The sequence below is a fragment of the Gymnoscopelus microlampas genome (assembly GCF_963454915.1).
Source record: "Gymnoscopelus microlampas genome assembly, chromosome: 16".
In the NCBI taxonomy this organism is placed as follows: Eukaryota; Metazoa; Chordata; class Actinopteri; order Myctophiformes; family Myctophidae; genus Gymnoscopelus; species Gymnoscopelus microlampas.
Window position 1 is genome coordinate 30,254,505 of NC_139953.1, and position 17,264 is coordinate 30,271,768.

Below are 17,264 nucleotides of genomic sequence, written 5' to 3' on the forward strand. Positions count from 1 at the left end.
CTACACTTGACACTTCAATTCTCACGTTGTGCCAGACGAATCGGAGATCCCTGGAGACATGGCTAACCTTCTAACGCAACCATGACGCTTCTGATAATAAGAGCTCCAGAAACTTATGTTGGTATATATATCAGTGGTTCTCAGACTTTTTCATGTCAAGGACCCCCAAAATTATATGTATTCGGCCGCGGACCCCCCCCCCATCTCAAAATATTTTGTTCCAGGGACCCCCCAGAAACAAATATTTGGGTTACAAATGTTCGCTTTAAAATATATATATTCAAAGATTTACATACATTTTCACGATTTAAAAAAAAATAGCAGATCTACAAGCTTGTATATCTGCTATTTTTTAAATGCCAAAGAAATCTAAAGGCGCACGCACCCAAGGCGCGCGCCCTGCAGGTGAGTGTCAGCAGGAGGCTGAGGCCGGGGTCACCAGACTGACCATGAAGTGACCATAAAGGTCTCGTGCTGATCCAAAGTGAATATTAAAATAAAGCAGCAGTCCCCCTTCTTCCTTCCATCCAGTCAGGCACGCACGCGCCTCTCGTCACACACAATAGATGTCTTTGATTGAGAAAATGTCTTGTGCTTCGGTTCTTCACAAAAGCACCACTTGATGGTTGACCCCACACGAGCAACAGATTTAGCAAAAGAGATGAAAAAGAAGAAGAAAAAAAAGAAAGGAAAAAAAAAAGGCTCCATGAATGAAAAGCTGCGCGTCCATGTTGTGCGTTCATATGCAGAAATATGTCATCATATCCCTCTGGTTTCCCACAAGTAGCAATAATGTAAAAACAATGGTCACAAACCAGTCGATTTATGTGCTAGTAAATTGACCCTTGTCTTTGCCGGAAAAGAGAAACGTCTGCTTTAAAATATAGCCTAATCTGAATTTATGTAATAGAGAAAAAATAATAATGGGCTAAAGTGAAATCATCAATTAGGCTATATTGATTGCATTGGCTTTGAAAACTGTATATACATGTAGGCCAATTGTTTTCATTTCAATTTATAGGTTTCTGTATTAAACTGCGTAAAACAATAATATGAAGAATATGAATATTACGAGTCGTCTATGGCTTTTGAGGCAGGAAAATAGCATTGAAAAAGGTTCAGTTTCCAAATGAAATCCTCCATCGAAGATCATCATTAAATCACAAACGTATTTTGAGGGGAAAAAAATAAAATCCATTTTTATTCGGTGAGTAATTTTCGAAATTACCCCTTAAATATTTCAAACAAACTTACATTTCCGCTGAAATCCGTACACTTTTGTAAATGACTTATGCAGAGTGAATTTAAAAATAACAAAACAAAAAAAACCAAAAAAAACGAAGAAAGCACGCAATAGTCGTTGTGAAAATACAAACGGCTCAAAAAGAAAATGTCCACAAAAAGAGTAGAAAAATGTTGAAAGAAGCACTTGGTTCCTTATTAAGGCGAAGATACAATATTTATTCCTTGTCTCCTGGGATGCTCCGCTCCGTCTATTGTCCTCCCATTCCTCAGTGCTGATGCTTAATTTTCAAAACTTCTATATTACCAAGGGACCTACGACATCAGCCGAGAAATACCCTGCAAGTACAAAATCCGTGAGCCAGCCCCGTCCGTGCAGAGGGGAGACGCTCGCCATCCACCAGCTTTCTGCCGTTATACCGAGCGCACGCGGGGGACTTTCTTCCATTTCTCTTGGTTTTGGGATTTTAACGCATTTTTTATTATTCGATCGGCGAGGAAGAGAAAAAAAACCCGGGTTACTTTGGAGAAAGCACAATGTCAGCAACCTTCCCCGGTCTGGTCCACGACGCAGAGGTAATTTATTATTATTATTATTTCTTATAGCCTCCATTCGTATAATTATGAAATTATAGAAGTTATTGTGATCGTATTGGTTGGGTGAAATGGAGGTACAGTAAAATTCGTTACAGCATCTGTTGTGGCAAACGCGTGGATTACAAAAAAAAAAAAAAAACATGATGGTGAGAGAAATTGCTAGCTGTGTCTATAGCGCTGCCGGTAAAACAATGTTTTTTTTTATTAGAGTGGGGAAGTAAATGAGGCTCGTGTGTGTGTGTACGCGAGTAACGATGTGATTAGAACATTTTAGGGCGGAACACCTCTCTTGGTGTGTCTGACTCTTCTTACCTGCCATCCATTGTAATGTGAGAGAGAGCTGGGACAGTAAATTTGCCAGCAGCTCGGTAATAATAACATATAACAGCACGCCTTTTAAAACACTGCAGAAGAGTGACAGGCACGCACCCCCCACTAAAAAAAAAAGGAAAGAGAAAAGGAAACACCTAGGGCTCCTGTTGCCGTGCGATCGTTCCCCTCCCGGGCTTGTGGAAATGACATCTCCTTCAGGTGGTTTTAAGGAAGAAGGAAAGAAAAACCGCTTTGAGTGCAGTGTGCGTGTGTGTGAGTTGTGTTTTTGAGTTGTGTTTGAGCATGTTTGGAGAAGCAGTCTGCGTTAAAAGCTCGACTCGACTGAAAGAGAGAGAGAGGAGTCAGTATAGCTCAGCGGTTCTCAAAGTGGATTTTCAGGGACTCTCTTGGTTCCTTTAGGGGGGTCTAAATTGACCCTTACAAGTATGTAACTCAGACAGTATACAAATGGAACCAAATGGACCCGTTTGGTTCCATTTGGTTCCATTTGTACACTGTCTGAAGGGGGAGACCTTGGAGCGTAAAAGTTTGAGAACCATTGGTAGTATAGCTGATGCTAAATGACATCGCCTGATATACATTTTCTCGTATGGTTATATTCCTCGTATAGATACGTCACGACGGATCAAACAGCTACCGCCTGATGCAGCTGGGCTGCCTGGAGTCCGTGGCCAACTCCTCGGTCGCATACTCCTCCTCCTCGCCGCTCACCTACCCGGCCACGGCGGGGACGGAGTTCGCCTCGCCTTACTTCTCGGCCAACCACCAGTACACCCCGTTGCACCACCAGTCCTTCCACTACGAGTTCCAGCACTCGCACCCGGCCGTGGCCGGCCCGGAGGCCTACGGCCTCAACTCGCTGCACTCGGGCCAGTACTACCAGCAGATCCACCACGGGGACTCGGCGGACTTCATCAACCTGCACAACGCCCGCTCGGCCCTCAAGTCGTCGTGCCTGGACGAGCAGCAGCGGCGCGAGCTGGGATGCCTCGACGCCTACCGCCGCCACGACCTGTCGCTCATGACGTCACACGGCTCTCAGGCCTACGGCGTCGGCATGCACCACCCGGACCAGAGGCTGCTGCCCGCGGCCGGCCTGGGTCTCCCTCCGCCCGGGGCGGACGACCTGCAGGTACCTAAACCGACAGTATGCCTCTACTCCTTCCTCCCCCCTCCCTCCCTGCCCCCCTCCATCCCTCCCTGGTTGAGCCGCCTCTCAACTCCAAAAGCATATCTCAGTGGTTCTCAACCTTTTCAGGCCGCGACCCCCACCAAAATAAATCATATTTGAACTGGGGACCCCCTAAAATAATCATATATTTGTAAGGTATTACATTTAGTGTGACTCGGTTCCACAGATAAATATTGTGAAAATAGCTGATCTACAAGCACAGTTGCAAGGCGTTGTGAGCTTGTAGATTAGCTATTTTCACAATTAGTTCTATTATTTCAGCAATTTTTCAATTATTTGACAATTTGACCAATTTGTATAGTATAAACCCCCACTTCTTTACATCAAAAGGAATTATGTAACCCACAGGTTGAGAACCACTGGCATAGCTGACTTGTTTCTTTCCTCCTGTCCCCCTCGTTCCCATTCAAACCCTCTCAAGTTCATCCATAATCGTAGAAGCTCAGCTGCCCTGGTCTGGCCTGGTCCTATACCTAACCTGGCCCATTCAGCATCTGTCCCAGTGCCCTATTCACCCACTGCCCCACTGCCCTACTCCTTCAAAACAGCCTTTTTTCCCATTGTACCAACCTCACAGGCAGCAAATCCAGAATATCGGGGCCAGATGTCTGTCTGTCTGCCCGCCGTTAACAGTCTGTCTGCCCGGCTTGTGCCTTTTGTAAAATAGCCCATCGGCACTGCAGACGCTATAGACCAGTACACTCCACCAAAGAATGCATTCTACTGGGCTAAACAATATTCGATAGCTTCTTTAGCTAATCTCGATGCCAAGTATAAGAGAAAAAAGAGAACTTGATATATCCAATGAGTGTAGGTTAAATAAGAGTCAAGTCCACACGGACCGTGATTCTGAAAGGCAGGCCCATTTCTAAAGGTTAATTGACTAGCAGTCTATACTATTCTATTGTGAAATCGGCCCTTTATTTTTCCTGAAACACACGTGACCCATATTTTACATAATTCCTTTCGATGTAAAGAAATGGGCGAGATGAGAACGAATTTGCACTGTTCTTGTGTGTGTGTGTGTGTGTGTGTGTGTGTGTGTGTGTGTGTGTGTGTGTGTGTGTGTGTGTGTGTGTGTGTGTGTGTGTGTGTGTGTGTGTGTGTGTGTGTGTGTGTGTGTGTGTGTGTGTGTGTGTGTGTGTGTGTGTGTGTGTCCGGCTGTCTGCTGAGGCAGAGAAAAGCCGCTGGTTCTCTATTCTCCGGTAAAGGGCGGATTAACGGATCGGGGTTCGGGGCACAATGGCCCGCTCGAGCGCCGTAAAGCACCGTAGTTTATCCAATTACGGACTTAACGTCAATCAACTTGGTTATTTATGCAGCGACATCTGAGCTATAGTTAAAGACGTCTATGCTTAAATACGGTTTAACATACTGACAAATAATTTCAGTTGCGTTAACTATTTACCTTGCTGGGGCTTAACTGATAGCACCGCAGGCTACTGCTTTCTCACTTTTGAGACTTTCCTATTATGGTCATACAATTTTTAAAAGCAAATATTAATATGTATTATTATTATTATTATTATTATTATGATATTGTTATTAGGATATTATTATTATAATATGTTTTGTTTTTAATATGTATGTATTCATATCTATAGAACATTGAACAATGATAATAATTTTGTTTTATTTTAATACATTTGGATATTTTGTTATGTCATTCCCTATTTTGATTTGTCATTGTTAAGCCTTAATGCCTGCATGAAGCACGCTATTAATAATAATTGTTATCCAATAATAATAACAACATTGCAAAAGTAATTGTAGAAGCCAATTGATATTCAGAATTCCGTCTTTATGTTTTTCATTATTCAGTACTTTTCACAATTGTTATTTAGCAATTCATGCTGTTATTATTAAGTATCCATGTTAGTTATTTAGTTGAAAATTCTATCACTTTGAACCTTGTTACCAAGCTAGATATATTTGAATTATCATGAGAATAAATGTCTGTTTAAGCTATTCTATACAAATATATTTTAACACCATGTATTAAAAAATATTTTTAGTTAATTTCCAATTAAATTAATAACAGGAGTAATGTATAGACCACTAATCGCTATAAACCTATAGGAACAAATGTTGCAGCTTCCTATATATATAGGCTGTGCTATTTCAATAGTCTACTATTTAAATCATATTTTATTGAAGCACACACACACACACACACACACACACACACACACACACACACACACACACACACACACACACACACACACACACACACACACACACACACACACACACACACACACACACACACACACACACACACACACACACACACACACGCGAAGTTGAACCTTTTGAAGAAAAAAAGAAAGGGAAAAAAGAAAGAGTGGCACATGAACCTGAGTTTCCAGCAGAACAGAACAGATGCGCCCAGCCCCGTGCAGCACGGTCGCATCTTTGAGCGCGTAAAGAGATTTTCATGCTGAACAAAAGGAGCTGCCACACCTTTCGCCCGTCACTAAGCTAATTCATGCAAGACCTCTGCGTTTTGTATATTGATTTTATAATCACTTTAGCTGCGGAATAAAAAAAGAAGAAGGGGGGGGGAGCTACAACAAGGCCCTTTCAGCTTTATTTCATTTTAATCAGGGGTTGTGTGTGCACGGGTGAACCGGGGGTTCGGGGCCCGGCCTCGAGGCTCACACGAGGGATTAAGTGTTTTCTGAATAAAGGCTCGTGTTCTCTTTTCTTGATGACATTGTTGATAGCAGGCCCCTGCACGCGAGCCCTGCGTCGGCAGCAAAATGGCGGCGCTAACAGGTTCCATAAACACTATAGTGTTGCAAATAAGGCACGTTTTGACTTTAAGGGACTTCAGCATTAGCAAATGCGTCAACAATTTTTGTCAATCAGACAACAAAACTGTTAAAACGACCAAGTGCACCATCTCAAGCGGACTTGAGCCACAGGAGGCACCACCGAGCAAGTCGCCCTGCCAACCTTGCTAAGTCTGCTTGAGCCAACTCAGCAGCATCCGAGTTATGGCTTGATAGGGACAGAATGGTAAATAATATTCCCCAAAAGTCATATTGTGACAATCCCCCCCTCCCCTCAAGGCACATGTTGAATTTTGGTCAAAATTGTACCAAAAAGTCAAAATATTACATTATTTTGGTACAACAGGTTGGCCTGCAACATTTTAAAACATGTTTTGTTACAATTCTCAAAAAGTCCAATGGCTCATACGTCAAAATAATAATAATTCTAAAAACATTCTGCCTGAGTCACACATTTTTTAATATCTTCTCTTTGATTCATATTAATGAAACCGTATCTCCACAGGGCTCCGTGGAGGCACAGTGTGGGCTGATGCTGAACGGCCAGGGAGGCGTCATCCGGAGAGGTAAGGCTCCCTCCGTTCACTAGTTGTTCTATATGTAGCGGTTAAACAGTAGCAGCTGACACGAGAAGACAGCCAACACACACACAAACAGGAGGAACAGCACTCCTCGCCTGTCTCCTGTCAACATACCAACACGAGGAGAGGAGTGCCTCTTTATTCTCCCCCTTGCCTGTTTAGACACACGTTCTGACGCCCCAATTGTATACACCGTAGGGGAAGAAAAATAACTAATCTAGGCTACAGGCTACAACGCTTTCGTGTTGTTCACTTGTAGATCAGTTATTTTTGGCAAGCATCATCATCACCCTTGCGTAATTGAAGAATATAAGATTAAGTTTAAGCAAAAAAAAAGAGAGGCTAAAACATAATAAAGGCATGTCGAGGCATGTCGACGATTAAACCTATAGTTTCGACATCAATCGTTATTCAAGATTTCTCCTAGAAGCTTATTCTGAACACATGCTTTCGTATTTTGCAGGGTTTTGTCAAATAAATAAATTACAATTATTATTTTAAATTTGATATATATATATATATATATATATATATATATATATATATATATATATATATATATATATATATATATATATATATATATATATATATAATCTTGATATATATAATGTTTTGGTGCAAAACATCTCAAATTATATTTTAACATTGTTAATTTGAAATACACGAAACAACAATTTATTCATTCATCTGGATGTGCAGAATATATATATTTTTAAAATTCCGTTTAAAATTATATACGGCAGTGCAAGGCTGTTATTATAGCCTATTAGTGTAATGGTCATTTTTTGTGAAGCAGAATTGTCTTATATAGGATATAATTGCCCAAACAACGTTGTTGGCTGTTTCTATTTCTCAACTACCTTAATTAAAATATAGGCTATAATGAATAGATGATATATTTTATATTATTATATGATGATAATTCGAGCTGCAAGCAAAGCTATGGTAGGCTATTCTAAACATGCTATCAGGCTAGTGAGCCAAGCAGCTAATCCTATGCTTAGCCTATAGTACAAGCTTACATGCTAACTAAGAAACAATGATTCAGCAGCCTAGGTAATGAAAGGAAAGAACATTCTTGAATAAAGATGACTTTAGTTTAAAGAATGATGAGTTAAGGACACGGTTTCTGTTTTTCTTGAATGATTGCCATATGTGGCGCTTGATCTCTTATAGACGCATTCTTATATTCGTTAAACACCAATGCATTAAAATATAAATATGTATTCCCAATGCAACCATTGTTTGTTACTGCATGTGTCTGTTCTAAACACCATATAAACCATCCTCTTAAGTCGAAATAACAAATCAAGCCTCCTACTGTCACAAAACAAAGGAAAGCACGGGGACTGCTTTCTTTTTTTTCATTTCAGTGTGTGATTCCTACAAGTGTAGGCTACCATGCAGGTGTGAGCAGAAATGTTGGCAATTCTGCAAGTTTGCAGGGTGAAAGATGAGGCTTTAGAGCTATAGCGTGCACGAAGCAATTTCCTCATGAGTGCTCTCCGGGTTTTAACCCAAGCTAGATGTGCGCCTGCTCCATCAAAGCCTGCTTTTATAGTCGGAACGCTTATTCACGCTGCTGCCACTGCAAAGTATACTCAATGTTAATTTAACTCCGAGAGCAGGGTACAAATAACACATAAAGCAGTGGTTCTCAAACCTTTTCATGTCAAGGACCCCCAAATTGATATATATTTGGCCACGGACCCCCATCTGAAAATGATTTGTGCCAGCCAGGGACTCGCAGAAAAGAAGATTTGTGTCCAAAAAAAGGACATCAATTATTCAAAATCTTACCATTTTCAAGAAAATTGAAAGATTTTGAATAATTTAGATTTTCTTTTTTAAATATCCAACGTATAAGTGGTTAAAATGATTGTGATGCCATATTAAGTAATTTTGCTGGGGACCCCCTGGAACCTCCCCAAGGACCCCTGGGGGTCCCTGAACCCCACTTTGAGAACCAATGCCATAAAGGTTCCATGTGTACACTACTCTCGGAGTTAAATGAACACTGGTGATTTTGACTGTGTAGCCTATACACACATGTGTAGTTTTTCCATATAGGCCTACAGAAAGGAAAGGCTGTGTCTCGTGGTTTAATTTTTCATCAGCTCTCGCCTAGGTGTTGGCGGGGCTTTTCTCGCGGATTGACGCGGGAATCCCTCCGCTATCACTTTCGGTTAATGGTGTGCTGTATTTCGCCCTGCAGCTCAGCCCCGCTCCAAACCATCACAACCAATAATCTTTGCTTTACCTCCCGCTCCCCGTATCGATAGCTTCTCTCGCCTCGGGCGCACGCTTTGATATGCTAATGCCGAGCGGGGCCCCCGAATTCAGTGGAGATCATATTAATGTTGTTCTTTCTGACTGAGGCTTTGGCGCGCCATGAATATTCACATAACCCTTTTTTCAAAAGAAAATCACTCAAGAAAACGCGGATCCTACTTTAGGAGGAGTCGTCTGTGTTTTAATCAAGCCGGTATCACTTTCCCCCGTTCGGCTCTTACAACCAATCCTGATCAAGCTCATCTCGCAGACGCGCGCCTCCGTGGCAGCGCGTGCGCACCCACACTTTTTCTAGTCAAGACACTGGCGGCGGCTTTTTTGTGTGGGCTGACTGGAGCTATAAACATTGTTGTTAAAACAGGCGAGAGAATGACATTTGGCCCGTGTCTCTTTTTCTTTAATTTTCGTGGCAAACTCCGTAAAAGGCACTTGATTCCGCGTGTGATCCCGCCCGCCGCTCGCGCCGCAGCCCGAGGCTACTCTCCGTTGCTTAAATACCGTTATCGCCTCTGGGCCCGCGCGCTCCACTGACTGCACTATACCGGCAATAGCTCTTTTCGATTGCCCTTGGCAACATAAAATACAAACTACTTTGAATCAAAACATTTTAGGGGGAATTAATATGACGTGAACCCGCAGCTTTCAGAGACGCGCGCCCTGTCAAAGCGCGTGAGGCTGACAGACAGGTCTGCCCGGTATGTGTCTGTCACACACACACACACACACACACACACACACACACACACACACACACACACACACACACACACACACACACACATACACACACACACACACACACACACACACACACACACACACACACACACACACACACACACACACACACACACACACATCGAGGCCTAGCATAATAATATCCTAGACCTGGCCCACACTTTTGTGTTTACCTACAGATTAATTATGTTTGGAGTAGGGCCTACTATAATTTCCATGGTCAGTTGGAGTAGAGCATGCATGGATGTACCGGTGGCTTCAGCACCACGGAGGTGTGGACAGCACGACCTCTTTTCAGCACCTGGACAGCACCTACAAAGCACCTTGTAAAGGCCATGATGGCATTTCAGAACCTGGACAGCTCCCACTATAAGCACCTAGTTATGAAGGCATTTCAGCACCTGGACAGCTCCCACTAAAGGCCATAACATTAGCAGGTGCTGTCCAGGTGCTGAAATGCATTCAGAGCGGTTGTCGCTGTCCACACCTGCAATGGTGCTCATTCGGGTCATTTTTAATCAATAGCGCCTATAGTGCCCTTGTTTAATATTGCGTTATTTTTCTTTTGTTGATCGTTTTTATGTAAAGCAGTTTGGGCTGCATTTGATGTCCTATCGCCTTCAGCAAAGATTGGTACAAATCGTAAAAAATACCTTTAGAAAACGTCCTGCATGTGAATAAAAATACTCCACACACAGTCATCCATTGCCCCAACATAATAGCCTCATATTATGGTCCATAGAATTGTTCTAGTCCGCCAGGCACAGGGCCCACATTGCGTGATTTCCTGCATTCCACGTATCCGCTCATGGCCTAAAAACAAAGCGACACGCCCCGCTGTTAAGATAGACTTGATAACGAGGCAAATTAATTATAGAAGCCGACATCAGACAATAGCCTCGGGTTTCAGATGCTAGAGTCCTTAGTTCAAGTTTGTGTTTAATAAACATGCCTACTCATAGCAGTTGATACATGATATCCAATATTTGCAATTAATAATGTGAGGCAATATATATATATATATATATATATATATATATATATATATATATATATATATATATATATATATATATATATATATATATATATATATATATATATATATATATATATATATATAAAATAAAGAAATGTAGCCATTTATTCACAAAGTCAGTAGTCTACAGTAAAATGGGGAATCAAACTTGTAGCTGGTGCATTTTCATTATTATGATTATCGTTATTATTATAATTATAATAATAATAATTATTATTATATTATTATTATTATTATTACCTCCTAGTCTTGGTGCAGATGTACTGTACATACAGGCTGGATTATTGACTTAATGTAAAAATACACATCGAAGTATAAATGAAAAAAGCATGTTCAATAGTAGAGGTGATGTTCCTTGCCTTTGGATCAATAAAGAAACCTTGTATTGTTGTACTTGTTGGATGTTCAAGTATGATAGCATGCTACATCAATGTATTAATGACTTGTTATATCACACAACAAATATGACACAAATAAACGTTTTAAAGCCTAGATGCATGGGCCACTTACAGTAAAAGAAATTTAAAAAATAGATATCTATATACAGTATACATATCTGTGTGTGTGTGTGTGTGTGTGTGTGTGTGTGTGTGTGTGTGTGTGTGTGTGTGTGTGTGTGTGTGTGTGTGTGTGTGCGTGCGTGCGTGCGTGCGTGCGTGCGTGCGTGCGTATACAATTTGTTCAGTATGAAAGGGTTAAGAAATGCGATGAAAAGGAATTCAATTGTATATTAAGAATAGAAATATGTCATATTGTTGACAAAATGTTCCATAATCATTCATATTTTTACATATTTAGGCAAATGTCAATAATGTTGTCAGGATCATTAGAGCATAGATTGTGTATTCAGGGTGCACATTCACACACTGCCCAAAATTCTCATTCTCTGTTGCACTGTTGCAATGTGAGACTCACACATTCTTTCCATCACTTCCATCTTGCACAGGTGTCTCATACAAATTGTTTACAAAGACTTTCACTATGAGTTCATAGCTACCTCTACAAAAACAACTTTGCTACTTTGTCACATGGGGCTACTCTTTAGTCTGTGCACTCTAACTGGGGTTATCCTGGCGTTATTTAACTAGGGAAAAAAGTAAATATTTGTGTAAACATTTTGGTTGGCTCCCCATACTGAAACTATTGAATGCTATGCTACTATTAAGCATCAGTAAAATAACCTAATTGGAATAAATTTACATAATTTGAACAGTTTCTATTTGATCCAAATCAACCCGTACAGGTCCATTTAGCTCAAACCCTATATTGTCAGTTAAATTAATACTGACAATGTTACTGTAGCATTTTTTAATACCGTCAATTCAAGCCTTAGGTTTTATTCTCAATTACTGACTCAGTACAGAGTTCCATATACTATACAGAAATAGGTATAATTTGGAAAAATTGATTGTTGGTATAAAGTGAAATAAAAATGTATATGAGTAATTCAGTAGGCTACTTAATATAACTATATGGATTTTGTAAAATGTCAGTTGAAAATAGGATACATTTAAGACCATTTTAAGAGTTTTGTTTTTTCGTGGCAAATATGCAGCTGTAATTGATTGTCTAGCTAGCCTTAAGTATTGTAACTTAACCTTTTTGCACTTTATTGAACATAATATCCACTGCCAATATGTACTGAAGGCATATGGCTTGTTCCCCCATGTGTCTTATTGTGTTCATTTGTATTTCATTCATTTATTTAATCTTGTGACTCTTTATAACTCTCTGCACTATAATAGCCAAAGGCAGTTTCTAAAGTGTAGACACTAAAGTGTGTATTCTATTCTATTCTACTCTTAACCCATACACTGTACAATCCGGAGTGTTAATTTAACTGTGACGGTATAAAAAGCTACCCATAATAGTTCAAATAACAGTCAGGCTTTTGCATTGTAACGATAGAACGGAAGTATTGCTTTCCAAACCGCTTAGCACTACACTAGCCGTCCAACCAATCCAACACGCACATCTTGTTTTGTTTGCGCAGGAGGAACGTGTGTGGTGAACCCTACTGATCTGTTCTGTTCAGTACCAGGCCGCCTGTCACTGCTCAGCTCCACCTCAAAGTACAAAGTCACCATTGCTGAGGTGAAGAGAAGACTGTCTCCGCCAGAGTGCCTCAATGCTTCCCTACTGGGTGGTATACTCCGCAGGTCAGCACTCAGACACACACACACACACACACACACACACACACACACACACACACACACACACACACACACACACACACACACACACACACACACACACACACACACACACACACACACACACACACACACACACACACACACACACATACATACAGTATGTTGTGGCCTTCGTTCCAAGCCTGTTGGACAGGCCTGTTGGACGGTGAGAACCTCACCGTCCAACACAACTTACATGACAGAAAGATATCACCACAAAAATAAACACCATCTAAATGGGAACACCAGCGAATGCACTTTGAGGTCGGCAGGCTATAAAACTACAACTTTCTAGTAACAAAATAGCAAAATAACTAAAACACTTGTGATAGCTTAAAGCTATAGCTGGAGTTGGAGAGCACTGCTTGATTTTGTAGAGCTGTTGTAGGCGAAACAGGACCAGGGCTGCACGCGCTGTGGTGCCCAGGGAGACTGAGAGAGGAGAGACCAGGCCAAAGCACGCCAGCATCAGAGAGAGGAGAGGAAAGAAAGAGTTGCCAGCGCTGTATTATTGATGAGATTGAGAGAAAGGGAAAGGGGAGAGAGGAGAGAGAGAATGAGAGCAAAAGTGAGAGAGACAGAGAGAGTGAGAGTGAGAGAGATGGACAGCAGAGGACATGTCTGAGGTATCAGTGATGTGCAAAACATGAAAAAAAAAGACAGATGTGTGCTCATAATCAGAAATAAAAATGTACAGCATCAACGTCAGCATCATCATAGAAGGTGATTGGACTCAATTGCACATCTGGGACTGTGTATATGGTGTAGACTCTGTATCAAAACGTCTCATCACATTGTTTGTCAGGAAATAAAACCTCTGTGCATTCATTTGACTGCCGAGTAAATTGCTTGTGACTCTCGTCGTATTAGATTATAGAATAATAGTATGGAGAGACATAGAGATAGCGCTGATACTATGCCGTGTTCAGAAAATGGATTTAACCACTTAACCCATTTAAACTGGGAAAGCATCTGTGTCATTTTAGTTTTTAACCACTTTAAACATTATTTTATACTTTGGCTATTCAAAAAAAGCAGATATACAAGCGCGTAACTTTGTGCCAAAAAAAAAAAAAATATTTGAAAACATGTGCAAATCTTTGAATATATATGTTTTAAAGCGAATATTTAAACTCAAATCTTTGCTTCTGGGGGTCACTGGAACAAAATATTTTGAGATGGGGGTCCGTGGCCAAATACATATAATTTTGCGGGTCCTGGACATGAAAGAGTTTGAGCACCACTGATAAATCAACATCAGAAACATCAGAAATCTGTTAGGATTTAGAAGACATTTGTAGAATCCTCCTCAGGTCTTCCTGGGTTAAACCCTATACTTCATTGACGGGGATCCCCCTGGGGTCTATCCTGGACACACTCCTTTTGTCCCTCTACACCAAATCTCGTTGCCAAAAATGGCCCGTCTATAAGCTCACAATGCACCATTGTGCGATGCGTTGAGATTGTATAGATCTGCCATTTTTGCCAAATGTTTGCCTATTATGACGTGCCAAGAATAGCGCCAGGGTTGAAGTTGTTAAGCAATTGTGGATAGCTGTTTTGAAAGCCAAATTGCACACCGTAGGTATTTCTAGGGATGTGTGCACCTGAATGAAAGGTATGGAATCCTTGCAGGCTATATAATAGCTTTACATTTGCAGAGAGAATTTGTTAACACTTTATTTTTGTATTCCTTTTTTTAATTGTTCTTGAACGAATCTGTAATAGCTACAGTATATATTGCTATTTATATTTATGCACATACTGAATCAAATGTACAATGTACACAAATGTACACATACTGAATATCAAATGTGATATGGATGATCAGACCTTACAAACTGAAATCAAGAGAGTCAATTTAACTATGAGAGTGTAAAAATGTGCCCGTAAGGATCCATCTCCGAATAAAATCTGAATTTTACTTTACTACAAAATATTCGGAAGAGCTAAATATAAGATCTGATTGAGCACAGACTGATCTATAGGCATAGCCTGCCATATTTTATAATAACATAATTACCTCTATTGCAGCAACACTTCTCACTATATGGTTTTAGCAGGCCCATGGAATTTGAACACACAAACAGCCGGAGATGTAACAATAACAAATGATGTATATACAGTATGTAAAAATCTTAAAGTTTACATGTTAGAGGCACAAGGAGGGTTGGTAGGGAAAACATTTCTCTTTTAATATTCATCTCTTCATTCTGCAGAGCGAAGTCTAAGAATGGCGGCCGGTGTCTTCGCGAGAAACTCGACCGTCTGGGCCTCAACCTGCCGGCGGGCCGGAGGAAAGCTGCCAACGTCACACTGCTCACATCCCTGGTGGAAGGTATGGACCTTTCAAACAATTCAATCTAAACACTTCCTGGGTGCTGGACCTTCTACTACTGTGGTTTTTCATTTGATTGCCTCCTTTATAGCAGGGGTTCCCAAACCTTTTCAGCTCAAGACCCAAAACTATTTCAGCTCAAGACCTGGGACCCAAACTTTCAAAGATATGCGATGAATCACTTAGGCCCTATTTAGAAAAGAGTAGAAATAGCAGATCTACAAGCTCACAACCTATCGCAGGGTTGTGAGCTAATAGATCTACTATTTTCATTAGTTTTGAAAGGTTAAAACATTTCTGAAATCTTTTTTAATTGAGCGGTGTAGCCGCTCCTATAAGTGGGGTTGGGACACCTCATTAGTACACCCTTCGCTGTACTGTGATTGGCTCATAATAGCACACCCCTCTACATTAGTACACCCCTAGCTGTACTGTGATTGGCTGACTCTATTGGCTGACTCTATTCAGCACTGTGATTGGCTAGCGAGACACATGATGAAATTAATAACCGATAAATAGGACTATGCACTTAAAAAAAAAACATTTCTTTTTATAAAGTGAGCTTCCATCACTGTGATGACCACACCGCTCACTTCACACTGGGTGTGATTTTTTTTTGTGTAGGAACGGTATGAAAATGGGATATTTACTCACAACCCATACAAACAGGTCTGTGTCCCAAAATGGGTTGGTCTCATTACTCCCCTTTTTCTCTGTGTGTACAGGTGAGGCACTCCACCTGGCGAGGGACTTTGGCTACACCTGTGAGACAGAGTTTCCGACAAAAGCAGTTGGAGAACACCTGGCCAGACAGCACAGTGAGCCGAAAGAGACAAACACACGCAAGAAGATGGTGCTGGCTACCAAGTGAGAACACGACACGCATGTCGCACGCACAAACAGACTTCAGGAGAAGTTGCAGGGTCGCACCTCGGCCTGATTTAAAAACATGAACCCTAGTGTCCCTTTTCTGAGGCGAAGATTCAGTGGAAATGGCTGATCTACATGCTCATAATGCGTAGCAACATGACATATTCTGAGCTTGTAGAACTGCTATTTTCAGTAAAGGGATTTGATGTAGAGGAAAAAAGGAATGGACCAAGTATAGGGCTTCCACCAATATTGGACTCTTGAATTTACTTGCAATTAATTCATAATCTATAATAGACATGTTTATTTGATTGTAAAAGCAGGCTTAGGTCTTCACAAAAACATCACACGGGCCTAAATAGTGAAGGTGCCACCAGTTTTGTCGTCACATCTTTAAGGTGATTGTTGTTGTTCTGACAAAAAATATAATTCATTTTGAGGATGCAAAATGTTGCTTGAGTAAGACTCCCAACAACAACCCACAGACAAAACCACATAAAGGTTGTGTGAGAGACAGACGGTACACAGTAAAATCTTGAGTTAATAATCCTGTTAATGTATTTTGAGTTATAAATGGATACATTGACACTTGTGATTTTACACTGTGTAACCTTATTCCCTCTCCCTGTCTCTGTGTCTCTGTCAGGCAAATCTGTAAGGAGTTCCAGGACCTGTTGAGCCAAGACCGTTCTCCTCTGGGCTCCTCCAGACCTACCCCCATACTGGACCTGGATATACAGAGACACCTCACACACTTCAGGTAACACATATACACACGTAGGACAGCAGACGTACACATAGAAATGTGCACACATGTGTGTGTACGCGTATGTATGCACGCACGCACACAGTCACACAGACTCAATATTGAAAAGTAGTAATGGCTCTGACACCAGGTTGCCAGTTTGGAGTCCCTCAATATGTGCAACAAGACAGCCTGTGTTGTTTGCCCAAGAGGAGTGATGGGGCTCCTCCATTTTGGCTGTTCTCCACTCCGTTTGCCATTTTGAAAGATGCAACTGTGCAGTTTGTCAGTTGGCATG

The 17,264-nt window shown here is 41.0% G+C and overlaps 1 protein-coding gene across 1 annotated transcript in view; it reads left to right on the top strand.

Moving 5' to 3' along the window:
* Positions 1 to 1,779: 1,779 nt before the first annotated feature.
* The window catches only part of tfap2d (transcription factor AP-2 delta (activating enhancer binding protein 2 delta)), a gene marked incomplete at both ends in the record, with an annotated part of 17,246 nt that continues 1,761 nt past the window's right edge, over positions 1,780 to 17,264 (top strand). Inside the window, 7 exons of the mRNA XM_084082561.1 lie at positions 1,780 to 1,818; positions 2,783 to 3,304; positions 6,668 to 6,728; positions 12,809 to 12,974; positions 15,233 to 15,351; positions 16,077 to 16,218; positions 16,868 to 16,981. Of these exons, the coding sequence (XP_083938687.1) occupies positions 1,780 to 1,818; positions 2,783 to 3,304; positions 6,668 to 6,728; positions 12,809 to 12,974; positions 15,233 to 15,351; positions 16,077 to 16,218; positions 16,868 to 16,981 (1,163 nt within the window). The remainder of the gene's footprint in view (positions 1,819 to 2,782; positions 3,305 to 6,667; positions 6,729 to 12,808; positions 12,975 to 15,232; positions 15,352 to 16,076; positions 16,219 to 16,867; positions 16,982 to 17,264) is intronic.